At 32.2% G+C, this 23932-nt stretch overlaps 3 protein-coding genes and 1 non-coding gene across 7 annotated transcripts; all 4 read left to right on the top strand.

The window, feature by feature from the left end:
• Positions 1 to 230: 230 nt before the first annotated feature.
• On the top strand, positions 231 to 5703 carry LOC124916650 (receptor-like serine/threonine-protein kinase NCRK). 4 transcript variants are annotated; one of them, XM_047457399.1, is made up of 13 exons: positions 231 to 461; positions 1067 to 1100; positions 1314 to 1419; positions 1979 to 2022; positions 2661 to 2751; positions 3047 to 3163; positions 3290 to 3376; positions 3541 to 3801; positions 3941 to 4161; positions 4247 to 4543; positions 4629 to 4862; positions 5014 to 5241; positions 5327 to 5703. In XM_047457399.1, exons 4-13 carry the CDS (start codon positions 2017 to 2019, stop codon positions 5534 to 5536), a joined length of 1752 nt encoding a protein of 583 aa, XP_047313355.1. In that variant the 5' UTR covers positions 231 to 461; positions 1067 to 1100; positions 1314 to 1419; positions 1979 to 2016; the 3' UTR covers positions 5537 to 5703. The 4 variants fall into 4 exon arrangements, with proteins under 4 accessions (XP_047313355.1, XP_047313354.1, XP_047313352.1 ...); XM_047457398.1 differs by having other exon boundaries at positions 232 to 461; positions 1293 to 1419; positions 3284 to 3376; positions 5327 to 5701; XM_047457396.1 differs by having other exon boundaries at positions 232 to 461; positions 3284 to 3376; positions 5327 to 5701.
• Positions 5704 to 7961: 2258 nt separating this feature from the next.
• Positions 7962 to 9140, top strand: LOC124916652 (cytokinin riboside 5'-monophosphate phosphoribohydrolase LOG1-like). The gene is made up of 7 exons (XM_047457400.1): positions 7962 to 8093; positions 8165 to 8262; positions 8389 to 8419; positions 8497 to 8596; positions 8687 to 8757; positions 8831 to 8974; positions 9048 to 9140. The coding sequence occupies exons 1-7, from the start codon at positions 7962 to 7964 to the stop codon at positions 9105 to 9107; spliced, it is 636 nt and encodes a 211-aa protein (XP_047313356.1). The 3' UTR covers positions 9108 to 9140.
• A 721-nt stretch (positions 9141 to 9861) lies between these two features.
• TRNAK-UUU lies at positions 9862 to 9934 on the top strand. The gene has a single exon. It is a non-coding gene; the product is annotated as a tRNA-Lys (tRNA).
• A 9920-nt stretch (positions 9935 to 19854) lies between these two features.
• On the top strand, positions 19855 to 23210 carry LOC124913661. Its single transcript, XM_047454073.1, has 3 exons — positions 19855 to 21094; positions 21182 to 21867; positions 21947 to 23210. The coding sequence occupies exons 1-3, from the start codon at positions 19944 to 19946 to the stop codon at positions 22963 to 22965; spliced, it is 2856 nt and encodes a 951-aa protein (XP_047310029.1). The 5' UTR covers positions 19855 to 19943; the 3' UTR covers positions 22966 to 23210.
• Positions 23211 to 23932: the final 722 nt, after the last annotated feature.

The following is a 23932-nucleotide window of genomic DNA, read 5'->3' on the forward strand; positions in this document are numbered from 1 at the left end:
GTTATTATTAACTAATTATTAAATAAAAACCTCCAAATTTATTTATTGAATAAAATTAAAGTAATTAATAGTATACAGTCAATGAAAGAAAAAAAAATCAATTTGTGATACTATTATTTATTAAAAGATGTGGGTTATTATTTTACAAATATCAATGAAATGGTGGTGTGAGGAGAGTAGTCGGAAAACGTGCAGAAAACCTCGAAAAGTGTGTTTAAACATTTACTACGCTAGACGCTCTCTCTCTCTTTCTCAAAATGCCTCCCGAGGATCGGATGAATTAAGTTCGAAGAGACTGTGTGTGAGCTCGCAAGCACTGAAGTACGTGAATGTAGAATGTGTAGAGCATTTCCACATGATTTGAACCTCCTCTCCTCAAGTTCTATGAGTTATCTTTTGAAGAATAGATTCTTTGTCAACTTCCGGCGGCGGTGCAGAAAGATCGCTGGAGTTGAACAAAGGTGCGCAGCTCAAACTTCACTCTCTATCTCCAAACTTGCATACACACTCATTTCTTTTACGATAATCGCAATGATCAAGATGTTAGATGTATGTGTATGTTTTAAATCTAAGCGTGCTTCTTCTATTACTTTTAATTAAGGTTAACTTCTTTTATTATTGTAGAAATATGTTTGTATTAAGGTTACAAAAACAATTAATAAGGTATAATAAAGAAGAAGCAAGTTAGATCAATAAGTTTCTTTGACTGAATCCCGACTAAGCATTCAATTAAGATTCCACTTCATCTTCTCAAGCTTTGAGCAAAGTGGATTGCTCAAGAATACTTGGCATTTGCCGACAATTGGTTCGGGTACGGAGTTCCACTCAAACGACCAGTCTTTTCAGAATATATAACGAAATAGTCCTGGATTGAGAATTAACAATCCTTATCTTCTGTCCTTTGCTTTGAAGCAAAGTATATATCCTTATATAGTAAACATCACTTTTTCTCTTTCTCACCTACGTGGGGAAGCATAACAATAAGCAGAACATTCTAGCGACATTATCCCTTACAAGATCAGATATGCTAATTTAATACTTTCTATTTTTGTGTTTTCCCTTGCAGCTAATTTGCTTGTTGATGATGGGTCCTTTTCGAGGTAGCTAAAATGTCTCTTTCAATTGATATACTTTAGGGTCATGTGGTGGAATAACATTATTTTCTTTGAAATGTATATCAGGACAATCATATATACAGTCTCTTTCTGGTTTATTTGCTGTCAGATGATTGTTCTACATTATACTATTCAACCTTTATTTGGTAATTGGTCTGACAAATTTGGATAATTCAGCTTCATTGTTTCTCTCCTCAGTTGCTTTCACCTGGATTACATTTCCTAATCCACAAAAGAAAACATTGGGGATGATGCTGGATATAGCTGTCAACTTGTAGAATATGGGTGAACTTTTTGCTTGATGGTGAGTTTGGACTCATATTGACTTGTAGTTCAGGTCTAGTTTCAGTTCATTTTGAGACTAGTTTTTATTTTTATGTGAGATGTTAGGTCCATGTTTCTTAACATGGTTTGGTTGGGACGAGAGTTTTCATATTTTTTTGCGTGTTTAGTTTCATTGTCTTTGGGACTTTTGTGCGTATTTGGTTGTAATTATTTCTAAAAGAGATGCGACTTTCACTCGTAACTTTATTAAAGTTTCTCTATTAAAAATTACATAAATTATATATATTTGCAGATAGTAATGGATTTTCCTTATGAACAAATATTTTTACTAGTTTATTAGATTGTTGACCATGAGCAAGCATAACTTGGTAGTTCATGTCATGATTTGCACCTTGGCAATCTAATTAGTGCAGAGCCAATCATTTCTAATGTAATTGTCTGCATAAGAATCATAAGATCAAATCCATGTCATGTGATCGAATACATATAGTTCTCCAGTTATCTGTTTTCTGCACTACTTTACTCCATTCAGCAATTATTATCTTGTACTGAATTGCTGACTGTTTTTTGCCTTGCAGATTTGCATTTGTACTTTTGAATGTGAACCTCTTTCATAATGAAGGTTCAATTCTCTCTTTCCCTTGCTCACACAACATATCTTTTTTTTTCTTTCTTTTTCTCTTCTTTGCTTGAACATACATATTAATATGGAAGCAATGTGTGTACGAATACTGTTTACCGGCTTAGCAAGGCCAAAAGTCTAAACTGTGAAATAGTACATTTGTGTTGGTAACATTTCAACTAGATTATTGATCATGTTCATTGTTGAATAGTTAAGGCAATATAATTGCTTTAATTTACATCTGGCATGGGCTTGACTGACAAAGATTTCAGAATCAATAGTTGCACATCTTAGTCAAAATATTTGTTGAAAATTTTAGGTTGTGGAGTTGAATTTTAAGTGACCTGTTTAGGTGCTATAATTTCTATATATATCCTCTAGTTTAGTTATGTTGAGCTGCTTGAAAATTTTCGTTATTAGGTGCTAATTTCTATATATATCCTCTAGTTTAGTTATGTTGAGCAGCTTGAAAATTTTTGTTATTTCTCTATGTCCGTATATTTAATTTTTTAAGGTGGTTATAGATTTACAGAGCATGCAGTGTCTCATATGTCAATCACGTAAATAAAAAATGAAATTAGTATGCACTTGTATATGAAGATGGTAAAATTTGATTATAACTGACTTTTCTTGACCAGTTCACTTTCTGGGTGAGAACAAATGGAGGTTCCTGCAAAGCTACTATTGCTCTTTTCGTTAGCTTGATCTCTTTTCAACAACTTATCAGTGGTTAGTTGCAACAGTCTATATTGTATCTTCATTCTGTAAACATTGATGATGCAAGAGCTTACATAATATGGTATAATGTATGTTGGGAAACAGCTAAAACCATTCTGCTGTGCACAAAATAACTCATACTTTCCAGAAGATCATGCTTTTAAATATACAAGTCATGACGCAAAAGGCGGCAGTGTTTCATTTCTAAATGCTCATAGCACCACAAACAAGAACAATTGCTCATATGCAAAGTTAAAATTCTTTACATCATATTTTTTTCTTCACTAATTTAGATTTTGGCTACCAGATCATTTATCTGAGGGATCAACCCTAAACAAGTGGACATGCACATGCTCCTCCGCATATGGAGACAATCAAAATTTTACAGACAATAATTGTTCCACGTCCTGTGATTGCAGTCCTGGTAATGTCTTAGTTTTGCATTCCTGAAACAAAATCAAAGGTGTAAGATAGAGGAAGCAATAACTGTTCCTGGTTGTTTCCAGTTGTCTGGTGGATTTTCTCATCTCATTTGCATCTTTAGCTGCAGGAGGATCAGCCAATAATAGTTGGACATGCATATGTGCAGCAGAGAACCAAAGCACCAGCTGCTTTACATCTTGCAACTGCAGTTTTGGTATAACATTTTATCGTGTTATATTTTTCCTTTAAACTTGCAATAACAGAAAAATGGATTCAGTTTTGGTTTGTAATATTATTCTTGTTATGTCAATAAACTTTATGACTAGGTTGGATGCATGATTTAAAGTTAAACTGAGTGCATATATTTCTTCCTTGCAGGATCATCCGGTGAGATAAAATCGGCAAAGAAACATATATTTAACAGAAGTGTCATCATAGTCCTTTCTGTATGTTTTGTGTTCACAATTACTGTTCTTGCTGCGTTAATATTGTGCTACATCCATAAGGAAAAAAGCCACTTGCTACAATCTCTTCCAAGTTCAGATAAAGAAACAAGTTGCAATAGCACAACCAAACTCATAATCAATAGTGCTGCACAATCCAGATTTTACATCGAGTCCCCCATTAACCCTGTTTTAGGTGAGAATAACCATCCAATGGCCTCCCCAGTCTTTCGTACTAGTTTTAATTGAATTTATATTAATGTCCATGTTTATTATCCAATTGAATGATCTTTTCTATTAAATGAAGCAAAACGAATTGATGACAAAATTTGCAGCTTGTTTTCAAGGAAGGAGAAAATCAGTAAATGGACCGGTTAAACAGTTTTCATACTCCGAGTTGGTGATTGCAACAAATAAGTTCTGCAGTTCTAACTTGATAGCTGTCGGAGGCAGCAGCCATGTGTACATTGGTCGTCTCAAAGACGGACGAACTGTGGCCATCAAACGACTAAGAAGTCATGGAGCACCAGATACAGAAGCTGTTTTCTCTACTGAGGTCATTTCCCATGTAACTTGTTTTGTGGACAAATTTTCAATTCTAGAACGACGCTTCCTTAAAGTTACATTGATTACATCTGCAGATTGAATTGATATCAAGACTCCATCATCGTCACCTAGTACCTTTGCTGGGGTACTGCTCAGAAAACAAAGGAACAAATCCTGAAAGGGTTTTAGTGTATCAGTACGTTCCAAATGGTAACTTAAGGGACAGTTTGGATGGAGCTTCAGGAATATGCCTGGACTGGAGTACTCGAGTTGCAATTGCACTTGGAGCTGCCAAGGGCTTAGACTATCTCCATGAGGCAGCTGCTCCAAGAATCTTGCATAGAGACGTCAAATCTACTAACATTCTCCTAGACGAGGATTGGAGAGCAAAGGTTCAATGAGGACATTTAATCTTTTCATAATGTTTTTCCAATTACATTCATAATTATATGTGGCAAATTCATTCTATATGTGTAGATCACGGATCTGGGCATGGCTAAACATTTAATAGATGGCGTTCCTAGCTGCTCCAGCTCGCCTGCCAGAATGCAAGGCACTTTTGGGTATTTTGCACCAGAGTATGCTATCATTGGAAGAGCATCTTTCAAGTCTGATGTTTTCAGCTTTGGGGTAGTTCTTCTTGAGCTGATTAGCGGCAGACAAGCAATTACCAGGTCATCAAGAGGAGAAGAAGAAAGTCTCGTCATTTGGGTAGGGTAAAACAACATTATTATGGGTAAAAAGATATATAATGAAAAAATAATTGATCTAGATTATGTGATTGATATGTAGATTTCTCATTGGATAGTGGGTTATTTAGATTTGATCAATAAATAGCGCCTAATAAGTGTTTTGTTTACAGGCTGGTCCAAGACTGCAGGATAGTAGACGAGTTATTTCGGAGTTGGCTGATTTGAAATTAAAAGGGGATTTTCCAGAAGAAGAAATGCAGGTTATGGCTTACTTGGCTAAGGAGTGTTTAATGTTGGATCCTGATTGTCGACCAACCATGAGTGAAGTAGTTCAAATACTTACCACCATTGCCCCAGAGAAATCAAGAAGGCTAAACCTCCCCTTAAATATTCTCCAGGTAGGTAGTGTGCTTTAAAGTTCCATTTCTCAATCAATTTAGCGAAATGAGATGTTGATCAACACTTTTTTATTTTTATTTGCAGAATTGTCATAACAGGGAAGGCGAAGTAACTAAAGATTGTATCAATCAACCCATTGAAGAGATAATTGAAACCGATCAGATCAAGCAAGCAAACCGATCATGTAGGCGCTTCTCTCAAGATGATGACGAAGTGGACCTAACTGAGCCCAGGTTCGAATCTTTCTCCATGGAAAGCTTTAACATCCCTCTGAGTTTGATCCTAAATGTATAGGTTTTTTTTAAGGCAATGGCTATCATTTTTCTTAAGCTGTTGTCTCTTGATTTTATTTTGCTTGGTAGTTTTGATGACACTATCATAACAGAGTGAAAACAAACAAAAAGAATTACAAATTTGAAGACTTTTTTAATTGATTATTATTATTAGGTCACTTAATTGTTTTAGGGATACACCATTCTCAATAAATGGTTAGAATATAAAGACTCTTTGCTTCAATAAGTTGAGATCTAACTGTTTGATGTGTTTTGAATAAAAGTATATATCATTCAACATATGATCTTCTTCCAATGATGAAATAATTTATATGACCCCACAAAGTACTAGGTAGTACGTATTCCCTAACTCCAAGGGTAGCGGTTGATCTTGTCATATACTAATACTAATACTACTACTAATTAGTACTTACTATAACCCATGGCCATGGATGGAGATCAGCTTTTGGAAGATGGATGCAATCATTTAGTGGTCTAGCTAGTTCTTTATGTATAATTAAGACAGGGGACCATTCTATTTATGAATCATCATGTAACTCACAAAATTTCCAGTGTTTTCTTTCTTGTCATTTTGTTCTGAACATGGCATCAGAAAAATCCTACCACTACATTTTTGTTTGTTTCTTCCATATAATACACTTCAATCAAACTAGCTAGCTAGTACTTCCTATTCATACTACCAAAAACACGTGTGTTTAAAATCCAGTTGGTTGCATGGTTCTGCTTCGACTAATAAATTATACAGAGTAAAATTGTATCTAGTTCCGATTCTTATACCAGCTTGCATGCATACTATTAACCGTCAATACATACATGTAAAATAGTTCAACATACTCTTTGGACATGACATCATAGTTATTGCGATTCTTAATCGATTCTTATTTTGGATGGATTATAAAACTCACAAGTTTCTCATATTCAAACTTAAGTTATTCAATTATGTTATATCTTGGGTGAGGAGAAATGTTAATATATATATTTATAAATAAATAAGTTGGGCTCTGGGATAATGCAATCATTGGGACACCTTATTATATCGTAATTTAAAAAAATAATTGTTACTCTTAAGTTTAAATCCTTCACTTATACTAGTAAGCTTTTTAAAGCTTATAAAAAATATAATCAATCAATTAAACTAAGTTATATTTGTTAATTTAACTTGTATATATATTATATTATTTTAAAAATGGGTTAAAAACAATTAAAAATAAATAAAAGTTGTATAGGATTTTAATTATATTCAAGAAGGCCTTAAATATTGTAATATATATATATATATATATATATATATATATATATATATATATATATATATATATATATATATATATATATATATATATATATAAAACAGTCAAGTACTAGTTACGTATGAATGTTTGTTTCTAGTTATATACTTACAACTGCGATTCTTGTATTTGCAATTTGGGACATTTATATTTATGAGTTGCATAACATATATAAATATGACTGACTGCTTAATAATTCAGTGTGGATGTAATGTAGCCAATTCCTAAGGATCGTCATGGTTTCAGCATCAATTGAATTTGTCAATAACATTATTTTTATTTTGTTTGATCACAATTATTTTCTGGTGTGTTCTTAATTAGGGATCTTGTGTCTTGAGAATGAGAATCACCTGGTGCAAATGATTATGCTGGTTTAATTGGTTGGAATGAAATAAAAGGAAATTTCAATTAAATGGTATTAAAAAAAAATATGATTCCTTTAAATACAATGAAACAAAATATTAGTCAGAAAAATCAAAATATATGAAAGACAGAAACTAGAGAAATAAATTACTATCTATAAAGAGGACTGAATTTCTCTAACCCCACCATACATATAATCCGTCAATAAACCACTATTTGAATTTCTCAAATTTCTCAAACCGCTTAAATTATAAATGTTTTATTTATTTATTTATTTTGACGGTAGAAAGTCTTAATTAGGTGGGATGGAGTGGGGGTAAAATGAATGTATTGTAGTACTGTTAATTAATTAATTTGTTTGTAAGGGAAAATGAAGATATATAGTTTAACTAAATATAAGATGAGGAGCTAGCTAGCTTGCTAGCTAGGGTCGTATAATCGATCAGAGGCTTTCATGTGCTCCGCATGAGAAATTGATATCATATATATATATATAATAGTACTTAGCTATAATATTATAGCTATTTAATTATTAATTAATACATGAGAAGCCACACTAATACTATTATATAGATACGTACAATCATGAATTGGATCGATGCACCCCATTTAAAACATTATATATTTTTTGATTTATAATTTAGTGCGTACTTTTTTGGATCTTGATAGTGAAACATATCAATTAATCTCTGGAGAAAAAACAAAAAGTCCCATTTATATAGCGCATGCATCTTTGGTTAAGCATATATATCTAATATTATATATTATCTTACAATGGAGAATGAGGAGAAGGAGAAGGAATTAATAAAAAAATCAAAGTTGAAGAGGATATGTGTGTTCTGCGGGAGTAGCCCAGGGAACAAGACCATCTATAAAGATGCCGCCATTCAACTTGGAAAAGAGCTAGTAAGTTTATACATAATAATTTATCATCGTCTTGATATTTAATTAATTAATGATATGTAATTATTAATTAGGTATGTAGGAACATTGATTTGGTGTACGGAGGTGGAAGTCTTGGTCTCATGGGTTTAGTGTCTAAAGCTGTTCACGATGGCGGCCGACATGTTCTTGGGTTGGGTGCATGACCTAGGCTATATATATTTTACTATTTTATTTTTAATATATATATTTATATATTGATTAATGATGATGATTTGTGTTTTTCTTTATAAATTACTGCTGTCTGCTGTGCTGGTAGAGTGATTCCCAAGACACTCATGGCAAGAGAGGTACGTACGTAAGAATTGATTTGAATTATATAGTATATAATTTGGAAATAGATTAATGTTTTATATATGTAATACAGATAACAGGAGAGACGGTTGGTGAAGTGAAGACAGTAGCAAACATGCATCAAAGAAAAACTGAGATGGCCACTCATTCTGATGCCTTCATCGCTTTGCCTGGTACTTAAATATTAATTAACAAATATATCTCATTCTTCTTTTTCTTCTTCATATATAGATATATTTTTGTTAATGTCCTATTATTATAAGGTGGTTATGGAACTCTTGAGGAGCTGCTTGAAGTCATAACTTGGGCTCAACTTGGAATCCATGATAAACCTGTAATTACATTAATTAATTAATTAAATAAATAAATTTGGAGTAATTAATTAAAAAATGAATATATAAATGCAGGTTGGAGTGCTTAATGTTGATGGGTACTACAACTCGTTATTGTCATTCATGGACAAGGCAGTTGAGGAAGGGTTTATCACTCCCACTGCACGCCATATCATTGTCTCAACTCCTAATCCAGCCACCTTGTTACAACTATTGGAGGTAATTAATATCATTATATATATTATATAATAGGATAATTAATAACTTCATTTTATATTATTAATATATATAGGAGTATACTCCCCGGCATGAGCGAGTTGCATCCCAGCACAAGTGGAAGATGGATGAATGATGATGATGATAATATATAAACTTAATTAATTACCACATGATGATGCATATCACTTAATTAATTACATCATGCTTGCATGCATGTATGGATAATTATTTCATCTTCATAAATACGTATTTATAACGGTTTTTGCCACCTTCCTTCTACTTATTATAATAACTATCTACTTAATTAATTAAGCATGCATGTACAACCAATTCCGATCTTTCTTAATTACAAGAAATTAAATAATTAATTAATGATTTTGTACTATTGTTGTTTTCATACAATTATTAACTCATTTTCAAAGTTTTACATTTTATTATAAGTTAATTAGTAAAAAAACCCTCCACAGATCGAGGCTCCTAAGTCGACCTAACTAGATGAATATCAATCATTATATATATATATATATATATATATATATATATATATATATATATATATATATATATATATATATATATATATATATATATATATATATATATATATATATATGCTCACAAACTTAGTTTTCAAACAAAAAAATAATTGGGAATGGCAAGACTTATTGGAGGTACATATATATATATGATTGATTGGTTTAGAAAAAATATATAACATTGTCCCCCCCGGATGTGGCAGACAAGGGTGAATCTCAATAGTGTTTTTCTAAACTTTTTTAAGTTTAAAAGCAATATAAATATATAGAATTTTTTAAGAAGGGTGTATCCAATAATATGATATACATTATAGTATTTTAATAAAAACGACAAAATTAAAATATCACCAAGCCGTCTTAGCTCAGCTGGTAGAGCGCGTGGCTTTTAACCACGTGGTCGTGGGTTCGATTCCCACAGACGGCGTTTTTATTATTGATGTCACGCTAGTTCTCCTTATTTTTCATAAAATTTAGCGTTAATTCAACAAACCTAAACGCATCGGTTGACCGTGATCACTGAAATCCTAAGCTCACGATTTCTATCCCAACAACCGATATTGATTGAGGCATCACCAAACATTATGCACTATTTTTTCATTCATATCATCTCTCAACTGAATTGTTGTCAAATCCCTCTATGCATGACAGCAATCCATAAAAAAATGAGGTTTTTGAATAGATTTTATAGAGTGGAGTAAACGCATCTCTGTCTAACGCGATTACTGAAATCATAAGCTCACGGTTTCTATCCCAACAACCGAAGATTGATTGAGGCATCACCAAACATTATGCACTATTTTTTCATTCATCACCAAACATTATGCACTATTTTTTCATTCATATCATCCGTCAAGATCCCTCCATGCATGACAACAATCCATAAAAAAATGAGGTTTTTGAATAGATTTTATAGAGTGGAGTAAACGCATCGGTCTACCGCGATTACTGAAATCATAAGCTCACAGTTTCTATCCCAACAACCGACGATTGATTGAGGCATCACCAAACATTATGCACTATTTTTTCATTCATATCCAGGGGCGGAGCCAGGATTTGAAACCTACTCGGGCTAATTTTTTATTAAAAAAATATATCCGGGCTAGTTTTATAGTTTGCTGTCACAAATGCCTTTTAGCGACGGAAAATAACCAATAACGACAGTAATTTACAGTCGTTATTGATAAAATACATTCAGGCTGTTTAAGGCTACCCGGGCTACAGCCCGGGCCGGCTTGTACTTGACTCCGCCCCTGTTCATATCATCCGTCAAGATCCCTCCATGCATGACAACAATCCATAAAAAAATGAGGTTTTTGAATAGAATTTAGAATCCTACAACTTCTCACATACAAAGTCATATGGAACAATATCCGCATATAATGTCTAACAATCACCAACCTTAAAAAATACATATTTTTTCAACGTAAGATACGAGAAAAAATAATCACCATCTTACGTCCCTCATTCTTTCATGTAAGATTATATCTCTATCATTAAGTTTTCTCATAATTTATTTGGCACACGAAACTGTTCGAACGTTGATCAAACATGTCTTGTCTTTTAACACTATACCAAACATCGTCCTGGAAGTCGATCGATGAGTCATCGCCTACCGATAATCTACACCACCCACAAAAATACTTTCATGTGGTAGAGATGTCTCTCCAAACACTACAACTAGCTGGTCGGGAACTAGTTTTGGTAAACCATTAGATCAATCCATTCCATACTTGAATCTAATCATATCAGCCCATAAGAGCTTTATTAAAATGAATCCAAATCTCTTATTCACAAGACTCTTTGATCCTTGAATCTTTTTACTTTAGTCCAACTCACAAAATCATCAAAGTAGGACTCTGAGAATCCCAAAAGGATTTGCACATATTTTTTTCTATCTTCACGGCCACACTCTTAGAATAAAAATAAAGACATCATAAAAGTGGGAATAGAGACAAATATGCTCATAATAAGGATCAAGCGATTCCCTTTTGAAATAATATATCTTGGTCTTTTAGATAATCGGGTCTTAAGAGACTTTAGAATGGATTGTAGCACCGAGATTCATACCAAGATAAGTAGACGAAAATATTTCAATGCCGAAACTCAAAATATTTACCAATGATATTTTTTTAATGAAAATAGAGTCCTAGAAAAAATATTAGACTTTAACATTAATAAAATTAACATAACTAATTTGTAAAAAAAATCAAGGGAAGTGCAAAAATAGATCCCTACAAAGACAATCCAAAAGACAAAGACTTTCTTCACACATGATTCTTATATATAAAGATATAAGTTGTGCTTTAATTGTCTTGGGCCTTGAATTGATGGAATTGCGTTGACTTTATTTTAGTTATTTATTGAATTAGAGGCTAATAATCATATCAGCTAATCACATGATCTCAAATTATGAAACTCTCCCTAACTAATTTAAACAATACTAAAATATTAGCCAAGACCAAGACTATATATATATATATATATATATATTATATATAAACATTAATTTTAGTAAGTCAACCTTGTGACCTAACAAATTTGGCATTATTTTATGCAATTAGAATCTATTGTGTTGACAAATATTATAAGTAATTATATGAAGCGTCAGCTATCATGGGATCTAGCTATTTTCTTTTTTAATCACCCCTAAAACCATTATTAATTGAGTATATTAAGATTTTGTAAATTAATTTTATAATAAAATATAAAATTCACTCCAGATTGGTCTAACGTGGGCCGGAAAGGTGTGTGTTTATTATATATAAGGCCTGCATTTCATTAATTACTCTTGGGCCCAAATCTCAAACTTGGGTCGTCAACAACGAATCCATTTTTTTTTAATAATAGTGAAAATCTTTTTTTAAACTATTTTCACCTTTTTTTTATTATTATTTTAATGTTAAAGATATATTAAAATGATAAAAAATATTTAAAAATAATAAAGCAATACTTACCCAACATGTTGTTATCGAAGCCGTATATTATAACAATTAATTATTCGTTTGGTTTCACCGACTTTCCGAAAACCTTCAAAATAATAACATTATGAATTATACGAATCAGAAAAATGTGATAACTAAGGTTTCATGACTTCTTTTTCCAACTAAATAGTCTACCAAAGATTAAAATAAAAAACTTACAAGAATTGAAATTAAACTAGATTACAGTTAAAATTAGATGGGTTTAATTTAATGTAAGAGAATAATATAAGAACATAATTGGCAGTTGTCACATGCATATATATATATATATATATACATGCATATATATATATATATATATATATATATATATATATATATACATGCATATATATATATATATATATATATAGATCCGAGAAGGTAACTCAATTTTGGCCTGTAGTAAAGTCAAATCAATTTTGAGGGGGAAAATAAAAACAAAACAGAAGTCAGAAGAAGAAGAAGAAGAAGTTGATCGCCAGCACTATCTTCTTCTTCTTTATTATGTCCCTTTGTTTGGCATTGGCTCCACAGTTTCTCTCCCAGTAATAATTAATATACGTGTGAATTCATATTATATATCTGTTTCAGAAAAAAGAAAAAGAAAAAAAAAGTCATTTTATATATCTCTATTGTTTTAGAGGTCAACGTACGTGTTAATTTTAAAAACAATTATGTTAAATGTTTTTAAATGTGCCTAATATATAATATAAGTGGTGGTGTCTGTTAATTTTCCCGTGAATAAGATATTATTTGATTGACCACAGTTTGCGCGTAGCAATATCACTCACATTCATATTTGACTCATTTTTTCTTCAATAGTCACATTATTATTATTGATCCAACTTAAATTTAACTATTCATCCATTAATAATTCAACTGATTTTTTAAATCTTAATTAGCTAATAGCTACCCATAAAATACATAATAGACCTAGCTAATAAATTATAAAGTAACTCCACTCTTCTTACATTAAATGTTGAATGTGTTGTAATACTACAAATTAACAAATAAATGGTAATAGAATAAATGAATAAAAAATGTTTGATTTTTAAGTTTTGGTTGAAGAAAATAATGGTAGGTACAAACAAATACTTCAATGGACTCATATCATATATGTAAAGTCGTAATTAATGGCTATGAAAAATACAGGTATTAAATGAGTTTATTTATTTAGGTAATTTAGCATGTACTACTGTGGACAATATGGGCAAGTTTGTGCATATGTGCCTCAATAATGAAACCATAACTAAAAGCCAAACATATTGGAATCTATCCAAATTCTCAAGTCTTGATTGTTGACGACAATGTCATGTTTGGAAACAAGCTAGCTACTTTGCCATTTTTTCAATCTTTAAATTTTCGCGTTCACATATCAGTCTATCTAGATGTCCTCAATTTTCTATTTTCAAAATATATGTGTGATATATAAAGAAATATATAGTTTATTATAACTCATTTATAGTACTTTTTTATTTTTAAATGCTTTCTTGTTGATTGAGAATTGAGAGAGATCCCATATAATTAATCTACTTGATTTGGTAGTACAAAGATTTATAAGTATATTCCAACAAAATCACTGATGACACTCTTTTGAATGTAATCATGAAGAGATATGTGTAAGATTCAATGCCAAAATTTTTTTTAAAAATGATATCACATTAATTTTTGATAAATTTACATTCAAATATAGTAAAGACAAATGTAATAATTAGACAAATGATACTACTTTATTACAAACAAAAAAACAGTGAAAAAACATAATTTTGTTATGTTTGTTTACTTTTTTTTAAACAAAAAAAGTTTATCTTCTATAGTAGATTAACCAGGTCCTCAATAGTAGGGGTGAGCATAATATGGGTTTACCCAAACCCAACCCTAACCCAAACCCAAAATATTAATTTGGGTTGGTTAATATGGGTTGGGTTGAGTATGGGTTGGGTTGAGTATGGGTTGAGTTTAATTTGGGTTGGGTTAGGGTTACCCAAATTACCCAAATTATATAAATTTAGTTTAATTCTCTATTATTAATCCAATATAAACTAATCATTTTCCAACTTTAAGTCGAACACGTTTTTGACACGTTTAACATATTTTTCACACGTTTAACACGTTTTTCACACGTTTAACACGTTTTCACATTTTGACACGTTTTCACGTTTTAGACACGTTTGACACGTTTTTGACATGTTTAACACATTTTCACACTAATAACACGTTTTTCACGTTTTTGTCACGTTGAACACGTTTTTGACATATTTAATACGTTTGACGCGTTTTTGAAAATCAGTAACACTTTTTTTACGTTTTTGACACGTTTAACACGTTTTTAACATAATCACCACATTAACACGTTTTTGAGAAGTTTAACACAATTCACGTTTTTGGCACGTTTAACACGTTTTAAACATATTTAACACGTTTTTGATAAGTTTAACATAATTTTCACATTTTTTGGCACGTTTAACACGTTTTTGACATGTTTAATACGTTTAACGCGTTTTTGACAAATATAACACGTTTTTTACGTTTTTGGCACGTTTAACACGTTTTTAACATAACTAACACGTTAACACGTTTTTGATAAGTCTAACACGGTTTTCGCGTTTTTGGCACGTTTAACACGTTTTTAACATTTTAACATGTTTTTGATATATTTCACACGTTTAACATGTGTTTCACACGTTTAATATGTTTTCACGTTTTTGGCATGTTTAACACGTTTTTGACATATTTGACACGTTTTTCACACATTAACACGTTTTTCACATTTTGGTACGTTTAATACGTTTTTGACATGTTTAACATGTTTTTCACTTCTTTCACATTTTTAACACGTTTACATGTTTTTAACATGTTTAACACGTTTTTCACGTTTTTGGCACGTTTAACACGTTTTTGACACGTTTAACACGTTTTTGACATTTTAACACATTTTACACATTTAACATATTTTTGACATGTTTAACATATTTTTTTGCACGTTAATACGTTTTGATAAGTTTTAACACGTTTTTGTCACGTTTAACACGTTTTTGCATTACAGACACGTTTAATATGTTTTTCACACGTTTGACATCAAACGTGTGAAAACGTATTAAACGTGTCAAAAATGTGAAAAACATGTTAAACGTGTTAAACGTATCAAAATATGCCAAAAACGTGGAAAACGTGTTAAACGTGCCAAAAACGTGGAAAACGTGTTAAACGTGCCAAAAACGTGGAACATGTGTCAAAACATGTTAAACGTGCCAAAAATGTGAAAAATGTGTGAAAACCATGTTAAACATGTTACAAACGTGTTAAACGTGTTAATAATGTGAAGAACGTGAAAAACATGTTAAACATGTCAAAACGTATTAAACGTGCCAAAAATGTGTAAAATGTGTCAAAATGTGTTAAATGTGTCGTAATTGTGAAAAATGTGTCAAACGTGTTTAAAATGTGTTAATCATGTCAAAACGTGAAAATAGTGTCCAACGTGTCAAATGTGTTAAACGTGTTGAATGTGTGAAAAACGTATTAAACGTGTCGAAAACGTATTAAACGTGTCGAAAACGTATTAAACGTGTCGAAAACGTGAAAAACGTGTCAAAACGTGTTAAACGTCTCAAAACGTGTTAAACGTGTTAAAATGTGTTAAACGTGTCAAAACGTGTTAAACGTGCCAAAAATGTGAAAAACGTGTGAAACGTGTCAATAATGTGAAAAATGTATTAAACGTGTCGAAAACGTGAAAAAGTGTTAAACGTGTCAAAATGTGTCAAAAACGTGAAAAACGTGTTAAACGTGCCAAAAATGTGTGAAACGTGTCAAAAATGTAAAAACATGTAAAACGTGTTAAAACATGTTAAACGTGCCAAAATGTGTTAAACGTGTCGAAAACGTGAAAAAACGTGTCAAACGTGTCAAAAACGTGTCAAACGTGTCAAAAACGTGTTAAACGTGTTAAAAACGTGTTAAACATGCCAAAAATATGAAAAATGTGTTCAATGTATCAAAATGTGTTAAACGTGTCAAAAACGTGTTAAACGTGTGAAAACGTATTAAAAATAATAAAAACGTGAAAAACGTGTTAAACGAATAAAAATATGTTAAATGAGTCAAATACATGTTAAATAAAAAAATAAAAATAAAATAATTTGGGTTACCCAACCCATACTCAACCCAACCCATACCCAACCCATATTAGTAAATAATATGGGTTGAATTATGGGTTGGATAAATTTAATTTGAGTTGAATATGGGTTGGGTAATACGGGTTGGGTTCACCCGTTTGCTCACCCTAATCAATAGTAGTGATTTCATTCTAACTTGAAAACTTAAAACATATTTTATGGGAATTATATTTGAATTAAGGCTAACTATATGTTTGTTTAATGTATATATTAACTATGATAAAGAAATTCAAAGTGGAGCTTATATAGTCTATCATTAAATCATTATACACATGTAATCAAGTGGCTGGTCCTCCACCCATTTGAGCATAATGTCAATTCAACTAGTCTCAACCATTTTGAAAATCAGTCGACTAATTAAGAACATCATATACTAATCATATAATTATATATATGATCCAGAAGAGTCATATCTGGCCAAATTCTAGTTAAGTCATTTGAATATAGCTAGCTAGGTTAATTTGTGCAGTTCCTAATTATAAGTAAATAAAAAGGGTGACGATTTGTAATTAATTAAATATGAGAACTTTAATTTACCTGATTAGAATTAATGTTTCCGATGATAAAATTATAAATCCTAATGATGTCTTAATCAAGAAAGGGCATGGTTGATCTGAGATAAGAAACGTTGGCCTCACAAAAGGGAATCGTGGTCCCCCTCACCAAGCTCTCAATATCTCGTAGCTCAAACAAAACCAACTAATATTAAAAGAGATAGTTACACAATTCCAAACAATATATAAATCCAAGTACTTCTTTTCTTATTTTTTAAAAATGTAAGAAGTTAACCTCACAATATTAATTAACTTCCGCTTTCATTTAAGTAAGAATCGAATACTAATATTAAATTCCCATGAGAAGTAGACATGTCTTGATAGAACTTTTAACAGTGGGCACATTTCATAAATTTTCAACACCCTATATAACTTTTAGCTCAACATCATCAAGTCATTGTTTGTCACTACTAGATGATCACCAACTTTATCTGAAATCAATGGATCTATTTCAAGAACCTTTAAATATTGTGAATGTGTCCTCTTTCCCATTGTCAATTTCCATTATAATCAATTTCCATTATAATCTTATCCATTAAACCAGTGTCAAACAGACCATTTCATATAAATTAGCCACTATCCTCCTACAACTATATATACTACTATCAAGTACTACTAGTTCTAGACATCAACTTGTCATCCTGCCGCACTATTTAAAGCTAAATCAACCAAATCTTTATTCGTTTATTTTCCATTCAAATTTAATAAAGTAAAAATTACAAGTATAATTCTCACTAAAAACGTCTTAAGTTAAATTTAATAATCATTCAATTCATGTGAATGATTATGCTAGTTTTCTTTGTAAAAATAAACTCGAATTTAAATTACAATAACTAATGACCTAATTCTCTATTTTTATTGGTATCCAATAATATTTATGATAGAATGTGTAGTGTTATCCCCACTTAATATAAGTACCTTTTTGGGTTTTGACCCATGAAAAAAAATAGGTAAGCAGCTTTAAGAATGAGTCATTTCAATTTTCCACAAATATCTTACAATTAATTAAAGGTGGCTTCATTCATTCATTAATTCATATTGAATATTAGAAATTAAGTTTGGCAAAAAGGCATTAACAGATATTGTTTGCTGCAATACTTGTCAAAGTAGGCATTCATACTCTATTTTTATATCTTATTATTATATTCAATTCCTATATGGAAAATTAAAGAAAGTCAAACTATGCCGACTAATACAATATATATTAATATATATATTATGCTCTTTTACTTAAATCTACATCAAGAATATTACTGTTTTAAAAATTAAAAAAATAATTACTTGAAACAGTACTATTTATAAATTCTAATTAATTAGTGATTTTTTTGAAAAGGGAAATACATTATGCAATTGATTGATTCGGGATTCTCTGGCATGACCTTAGCTATCTTGTTTACAAGTTGAGATACTCTCCTGTTTACGCCATTATAGTCTTTTCCAATAAGATATATATATACACAATAATTAATTAATTTCATTTTGGCAAAAAAAGTGTTTCTTATGCTTCACAATGTCCTTATGTTATAAATAATTGATTCCACCAAAACACAAGTGTACTTATAATAATAATTTCAATTATTCACAAATAAAGAAAAAAAACGTAAAAGTGACAATCCAGTAGTAGTGGCTATAGTAGCACTGTCGATGATGATGAATTTGGTATCTTAATCTCTTATTGATCAAGGTAAATTATTTTGGTTGTCTTTTAATATATAATTTGTTGTATTGTTTATTAACATGTTTGGTAATAATAAGATGAATGTGGGTTTGGGATTCTTCTTGGGATTCACGACGTTTGACAATTAATAGAGTTTAATTTGCTTCACAATTATTTTATTTCTTTATTATGTGTGGTGCTCATTCATTAACAGAATGAATTTATTTCATTGACTATATACAATTAAGTTAGCTTTGAGTTTTTTGCAAGAGAAATATATCCGGGATTGGTCTGTGCTTTTAATTTTATTATTATTATTATTATTAATTGTTGCTAATTTAATAAACACAAACTTCATTTTGGATTTTGTATTTTCATTATGAATTAAAAAAAAAGTAATGATTATTTATGACTATATTTGAATCAACAATAACACTTCCCTTCATGTTTTTTTTTTGTCTATAAGCTTTAAAATGTTAATTATCATTATGATTGTTGTTGGTGGTAACACTTGTTTATATTTTAAGGATAAAATTTTGATAATTTTAAGAATAAAAAAATGATAATTAAAGAAAGAAAGAAAGAGAGTGTAATTATAGTAAATATATGGCAAATGGAGAAGTGCCAAAAACGTATGGAAAGCAAATATGTCGCCAATAAAACCGGCTTTTATTTTTATTTTTATTTTTAATTTAACTTTTTTTAATATGAGTGATAAGGGCCTAAGCGCGTTGCCTAACGCACTCATTTATTCATATTTTTTACTTACAAAAATATAATTTTATTTAATTAAACATTCATTAATCAACATGTGAGTTTGTGACTGTTCCTCCATTTTCTCATCATTCCATTTCCATCCCAAATTTTTATTTTATTTTAATTAAATTAAAATTAAATTAAAAAATTAAAAACCCAATTGTCCATCTCCTCTCCCTTTCTATATATTTATACACTCGCCCTTTTCCTACTTCAGCACAATTCTTTCTCTTTCTACTTCTTCTTCTTTAAAGATCCTTTTTTTTTTATCATTTGAACTGATTCTGAATCATCATTCTACTTGAGAGCTGCTTAAACACCATTGATGAGATCGGATAAAATGTCGTTTGCAAGGTATCCGACAATGAGGAATAACGACTATTTTGAAGGGATGTTCAACGACTATGTCGGAGTAAAGAAGGCGGTGGCGGCGAAGCAAAAGCCGCCGCCTAAATCCACCTCCGCCCGTCTGGTAACAATGCTCACCTGCCTCCAGTTTGCATTCGCCATCTACGCCACCTTCCTCCTTTACTACATGAGTCCAGCCGTCGACCTCAAATCCAACCAAGACTTCACATGGGCTACCCGCATAGCTCAAAACTGGAAGAATCTCATTATCACCGCCCCTCACTTCGTCAGCCGTTACCAAGACGATTCATCATCGTCCCTCCTCCAGGCAGAGTACACCCCTCAAGCTAAGTTTGCAAAGACCGACGTCTGTGAGCAGGAGAAGATCGATTTTGAACAGAAGAAATCCACTGACCAGGTTATGATCAAACTCAAAACGGATCTTTATGAAGAGGTTCGACAATTCCAGACCAAATCTTTCGGAACAGAGTCCCTAACTGAACTCATGGCTATGAAGTCTAAATGGGACTTGAAGGGCCCAACCCAGCCACGAGTAACTGTCATTCTCAACCATTTCAAGAGGAAGACTTTATGCTCTCAGCTTGATTCACTTCTTCGTCAAACACTTCCATTTCACCATGTTTGGGTGCTGTCATTCGGTAGCCCCAATGAGATCACCTTAAGGAGGATTGTCGAAAGCTATAATGATTCGAGGATAAGCTTCATTAGCTCAACCTATGATTTCAAGTACTTTGGGAGATTCCAGATGGCCCTACAAACGGAAGCCGATCTCGTCTACATTCTCGACGATGACATGATTCCCGGCACCAAGATGCTTCAGATTCTGTCGCACGTCGCCGGAACCGAAAAGTACAAGAACTCTGTTTTGGGAAGCATTGGGAGAATCCTTCCGTTCCGTCAGAAGGATTTCACTTTTCCTAGCTACCGGAAGTTCAAATCGAAGGAGGCTGGACTTTACTTGCCTGACCCTGCTTATGACATCACCGTAGATAAAATAGTGCAGGTGGATTTCCTCTCTAGTTCTTGGTTCTTATCTGCAGAGCTTGTCAAGACTCTGTTTATTGAAGATCCTTTCACTTTCATGACCGGCGAAGATCTCCACCTAAGGTATGTAGTATGGGTTTTCTTTTTGTTAAATCAATCATACACAAAACATAAACCCTTTTTCAATAATGGATTCTTCTCAATTTGCAGCTACCAGCTTCAAAAATACAGAGACGGTGGCTCATATGTCCTGCCAGTTGATCCAAACGACAAAGAAACATGGGGAGACAGCGAGCACCGGCTGGCTTATGTATCAGAAACGACAGTTATCTTCAAAGACGTGGTTAATGTGAGAGACGATCAATGGTGGAAAGCTCTGACGACTGGCTACGTCACACAGTGGGCTGCGATGAACCCTCAGAAGATAGACGCGCTCTTCTACGCCCACTCGATCGACGAAGTGAAGGCATTAGCTCCTCTCCTAGAAAAATTCAAGAACACGGTTGGGAAGAAAGCTTATATAGTTGTCTCTGGTGGGAAATTCTGTCCCTGTGAAGATGCTGCGGCTGCTCTGAACTGGCCTAAGACGGTTTGTAAGGAGAGACGGTTCAAGATATTCGATCTTGGAATGGGTTCTCTATCCACTGGCATATCAAACTCTGAAGTCCCGGTTGTACAATCGGTTTATTCTAGTATGAAGGGTCTTGTTAAAATGCATAACCCAAGCGTTATCATCGCTGTTAATGACATTGATTCTAATGTCAGAAAGGCTCTCAAGATGGCTTCTGAGATCAATCAAAACGACTCTAATTCTTCTTCAACTCTCATCCTTTTGCCTAGACCATCGGTCCCTAAAGTCCTTTGGATGGCTGATCTAAGATCCACAGCCTTACCAAGTAAGCCCCCACAATTAATATCCATTAAAAGTCTAAAAGTAATGTGTTACTATTTACTAATTGACATTTTTATTTGCAGATTGGAACAAAATGCACGTCTCCATCAGCATTATTACCCAAAACCGATCTCCTTCGCTATCCCGTCTACTTAAATCTCTAAGCGACGCATACTACGTGGGGGACGAAATCTCGATCACATTCAACATGGATAGCCAAGTTGATGAGGACACTATTAAAATGGTGGGTGACTTCAATTGGCCTCATGGTCCGAAAACTTTAAGGAGAAGGATTATTCAAGGAGGACTGATTCGAGCCGTGAGTGAGAGTTGGTACCCTGCTAACGATGATGACTTCGGACTCTTACTCGAGGACGATATTGAAGTCTCCCCATATTACTATCTCTGGATCAAATATGCTCTCATGGCATACCATTACGACCCACAAATTTCCCTCCCTCAATTGTCAACAATATCTCTGTACACGCCTCGTTTGGTTGAAGTGGTGAAAGAAAGGCCAAAGTGGAACCCCACTGAGTTCTTTAAGAACATCCATTCAAACACACCTTATCTCCATCAACTACCTTGTAGTTGGGGAGCAGTGTTCTTCCCTAAGCAATGGAGAGAATTCTATGTGTACATGAACATGAGATTCACTGAAGATGCGAAGAAGAACCCTGTTCAAATACCGAAATCAAGAACAAATGGATGGCAGGCTTCATGGAAGAAGTTCCTCATAGACATGATGTACCTTAGAGGATACGTCTCTCTTTATCCTAACTTCCCAAACCAGGCTAGCTTTTCTACTAACCACATGGAACCTGGTGCACACATATCAGCCAAGGACAATGTGGTGAAACATGACAAGTCCGATTTCGAGGTCCCATTGATTAATGAAGATTTCAGGCCTTTGTTGCCGGGCGGGAAGATGCCCCCTGCTTCTAAACTGCCTTCTCTGAACCTTTTCAACCAGCCTCTTTCCTTGAGGGGGCTCAAGGCTGCTGGGGCCAAGCTAGGCCAGGATGTGCTGAACTGTACTGTCAGTGAGATTGTGGCTGTCGATCATCAGACTGGACTCCCTTCCAACTGTGCAAGATTGTGAGCAGATATGATCATGGTCATTATTATTATGATTATTTGTTCAAATCAATATTTTGGGTTCAGTTTATTTTTCGTCCTTACAGGAATCATTTGTTCATGTTATACTGTGAAAAAGGCTCATTTAGATTGGGCTAATGTATTATTAATCTTGTAATAGTTCATTAGTTTGCATTTCCCACATTAAATTGAAGAGGGGAATGCATTATATTAATCTTACTTAAACCCATTTGAAATCGTCTTGTCCCATTTCAATAATTTGAAATCACATCTTCATTCAATCAAGAAATAATTATTTGTTCCAAAATTATTTAGATATATGATATTATTACGATGAAAAATCGATAGAGTCAATTGGGTAACTTATTGCCCTTCTCGAAAATATTCTGATAAATATTTTTATTTTTAATTATTTGATTTGTGAACTTTTTATTTTACTATATCCATTGTATGTTATATTTAAAAACTCTTATTATTTTTATAATAAATAAATAATTTTAATTACTTGTTGTCATATTTATTCGTTTTTATTAAAAAACTCTAAGTATAATTTAAGCTTCTATTTAAATCAAACATTTATATATAACTTAAGGATTACATTCCATCAATCACTTAAGCATTTTATATAACTTAAATTAAGGGCTACATTTAATTATTATCTAAAAATAAGTAAGAAACTAATTTAGATCATGTTTGATATTGAGTTATGAAAATGTAAATTATTTAAGTGAAAATGTATTAATATATAATAAAAACCAATAAAGATGAAAAGATAATTATTTCTTGATTTAACCATGTCATCTTTGTTAACTTTCCCTTTTCCTTAAATGGTTTTTCAAGATCCATGTTTTCATTTATTCTTTTATTTTGTTTTTGTGCGACTCATTAAATAAAACAAATCTTGTTCAAAAAATGGTATATCATATTAGAAAACAAAAACTAAGATTGCTTAGCGTATAAAAAGAAAAAAT

Source organism: Impatiens glandulifera, chromosome 9 (genome assembly GCF_907164915.1).
Source record: "Impatiens glandulifera chromosome 9, dImpGla2.1, whole genome shotgun sequence".
Taxonomy (NCBI): Eukaryota; Viridiplantae; Streptophyta; class Magnoliopsida; order Ericales; family Balsaminaceae; genus Impatiens; species Impatiens glandulifera.

Bases quoted from the DNA above. Each gene is read 5' to 3' on its own strand.
- LOC124916650 (XM_047457398.1), top strand. The intron at 3,802-3,940 runs GTGAGAATAACC...CAAAATTTGCAG, and splicing joins CCCCATTAACCCTGTTTTAG to CTTGTTTTCAAGGAAGGAGA. The intron at 4,162-4,246 runs GTCATTTCCCAT...TTACATCTGCAG, and splicing joins AAGCTGTTTTCTCTACTGAG to ATTGAATTGATATCAAGACT.
- LOC124916652 (XM_047457400.1), top strand. From the start codon at position 7,962: ATGGAGAATGAGGAGAAGGAGAAGGAATTAATAAAAAAATCAAAGTTG. The intron at 8,263-8,388 runs GTTGGGTGCATG...CTGTGCTGGTAG, and splicing joins GGCGGCCGACATGTTCTTGG to AGTGATTCCCAAGACACTCA. The intron at 8,758-8,830 runs GTAATTACATTA...ATATAAATGCAG, and splicing joins TTGGAATCCATGATAAACCT to GTTGGAGTGCTTAATGTTGA.
- LOC124913661 (XM_047454073.1), top strand. From the start codon at position 19,944: ATGAGATCGGATAAAATGTCGTTTGCAAGGTATCCGACAATGAGGAAT. The intron at 21,095-21,181 runs GTATGTAGTATG...CTCAATTTGCAG, and splicing joins GGCGAAGATCTCCACCTAAG to CTACCAGCTTCAAAAATACA. The intron at 21,868-21,946 runs GTAAGCCCCCAC...TTTTATTTGCAG, and splicing joins AAGATCCACAGCCTTACCAA to ATTGGAACAAAATGCACGTC.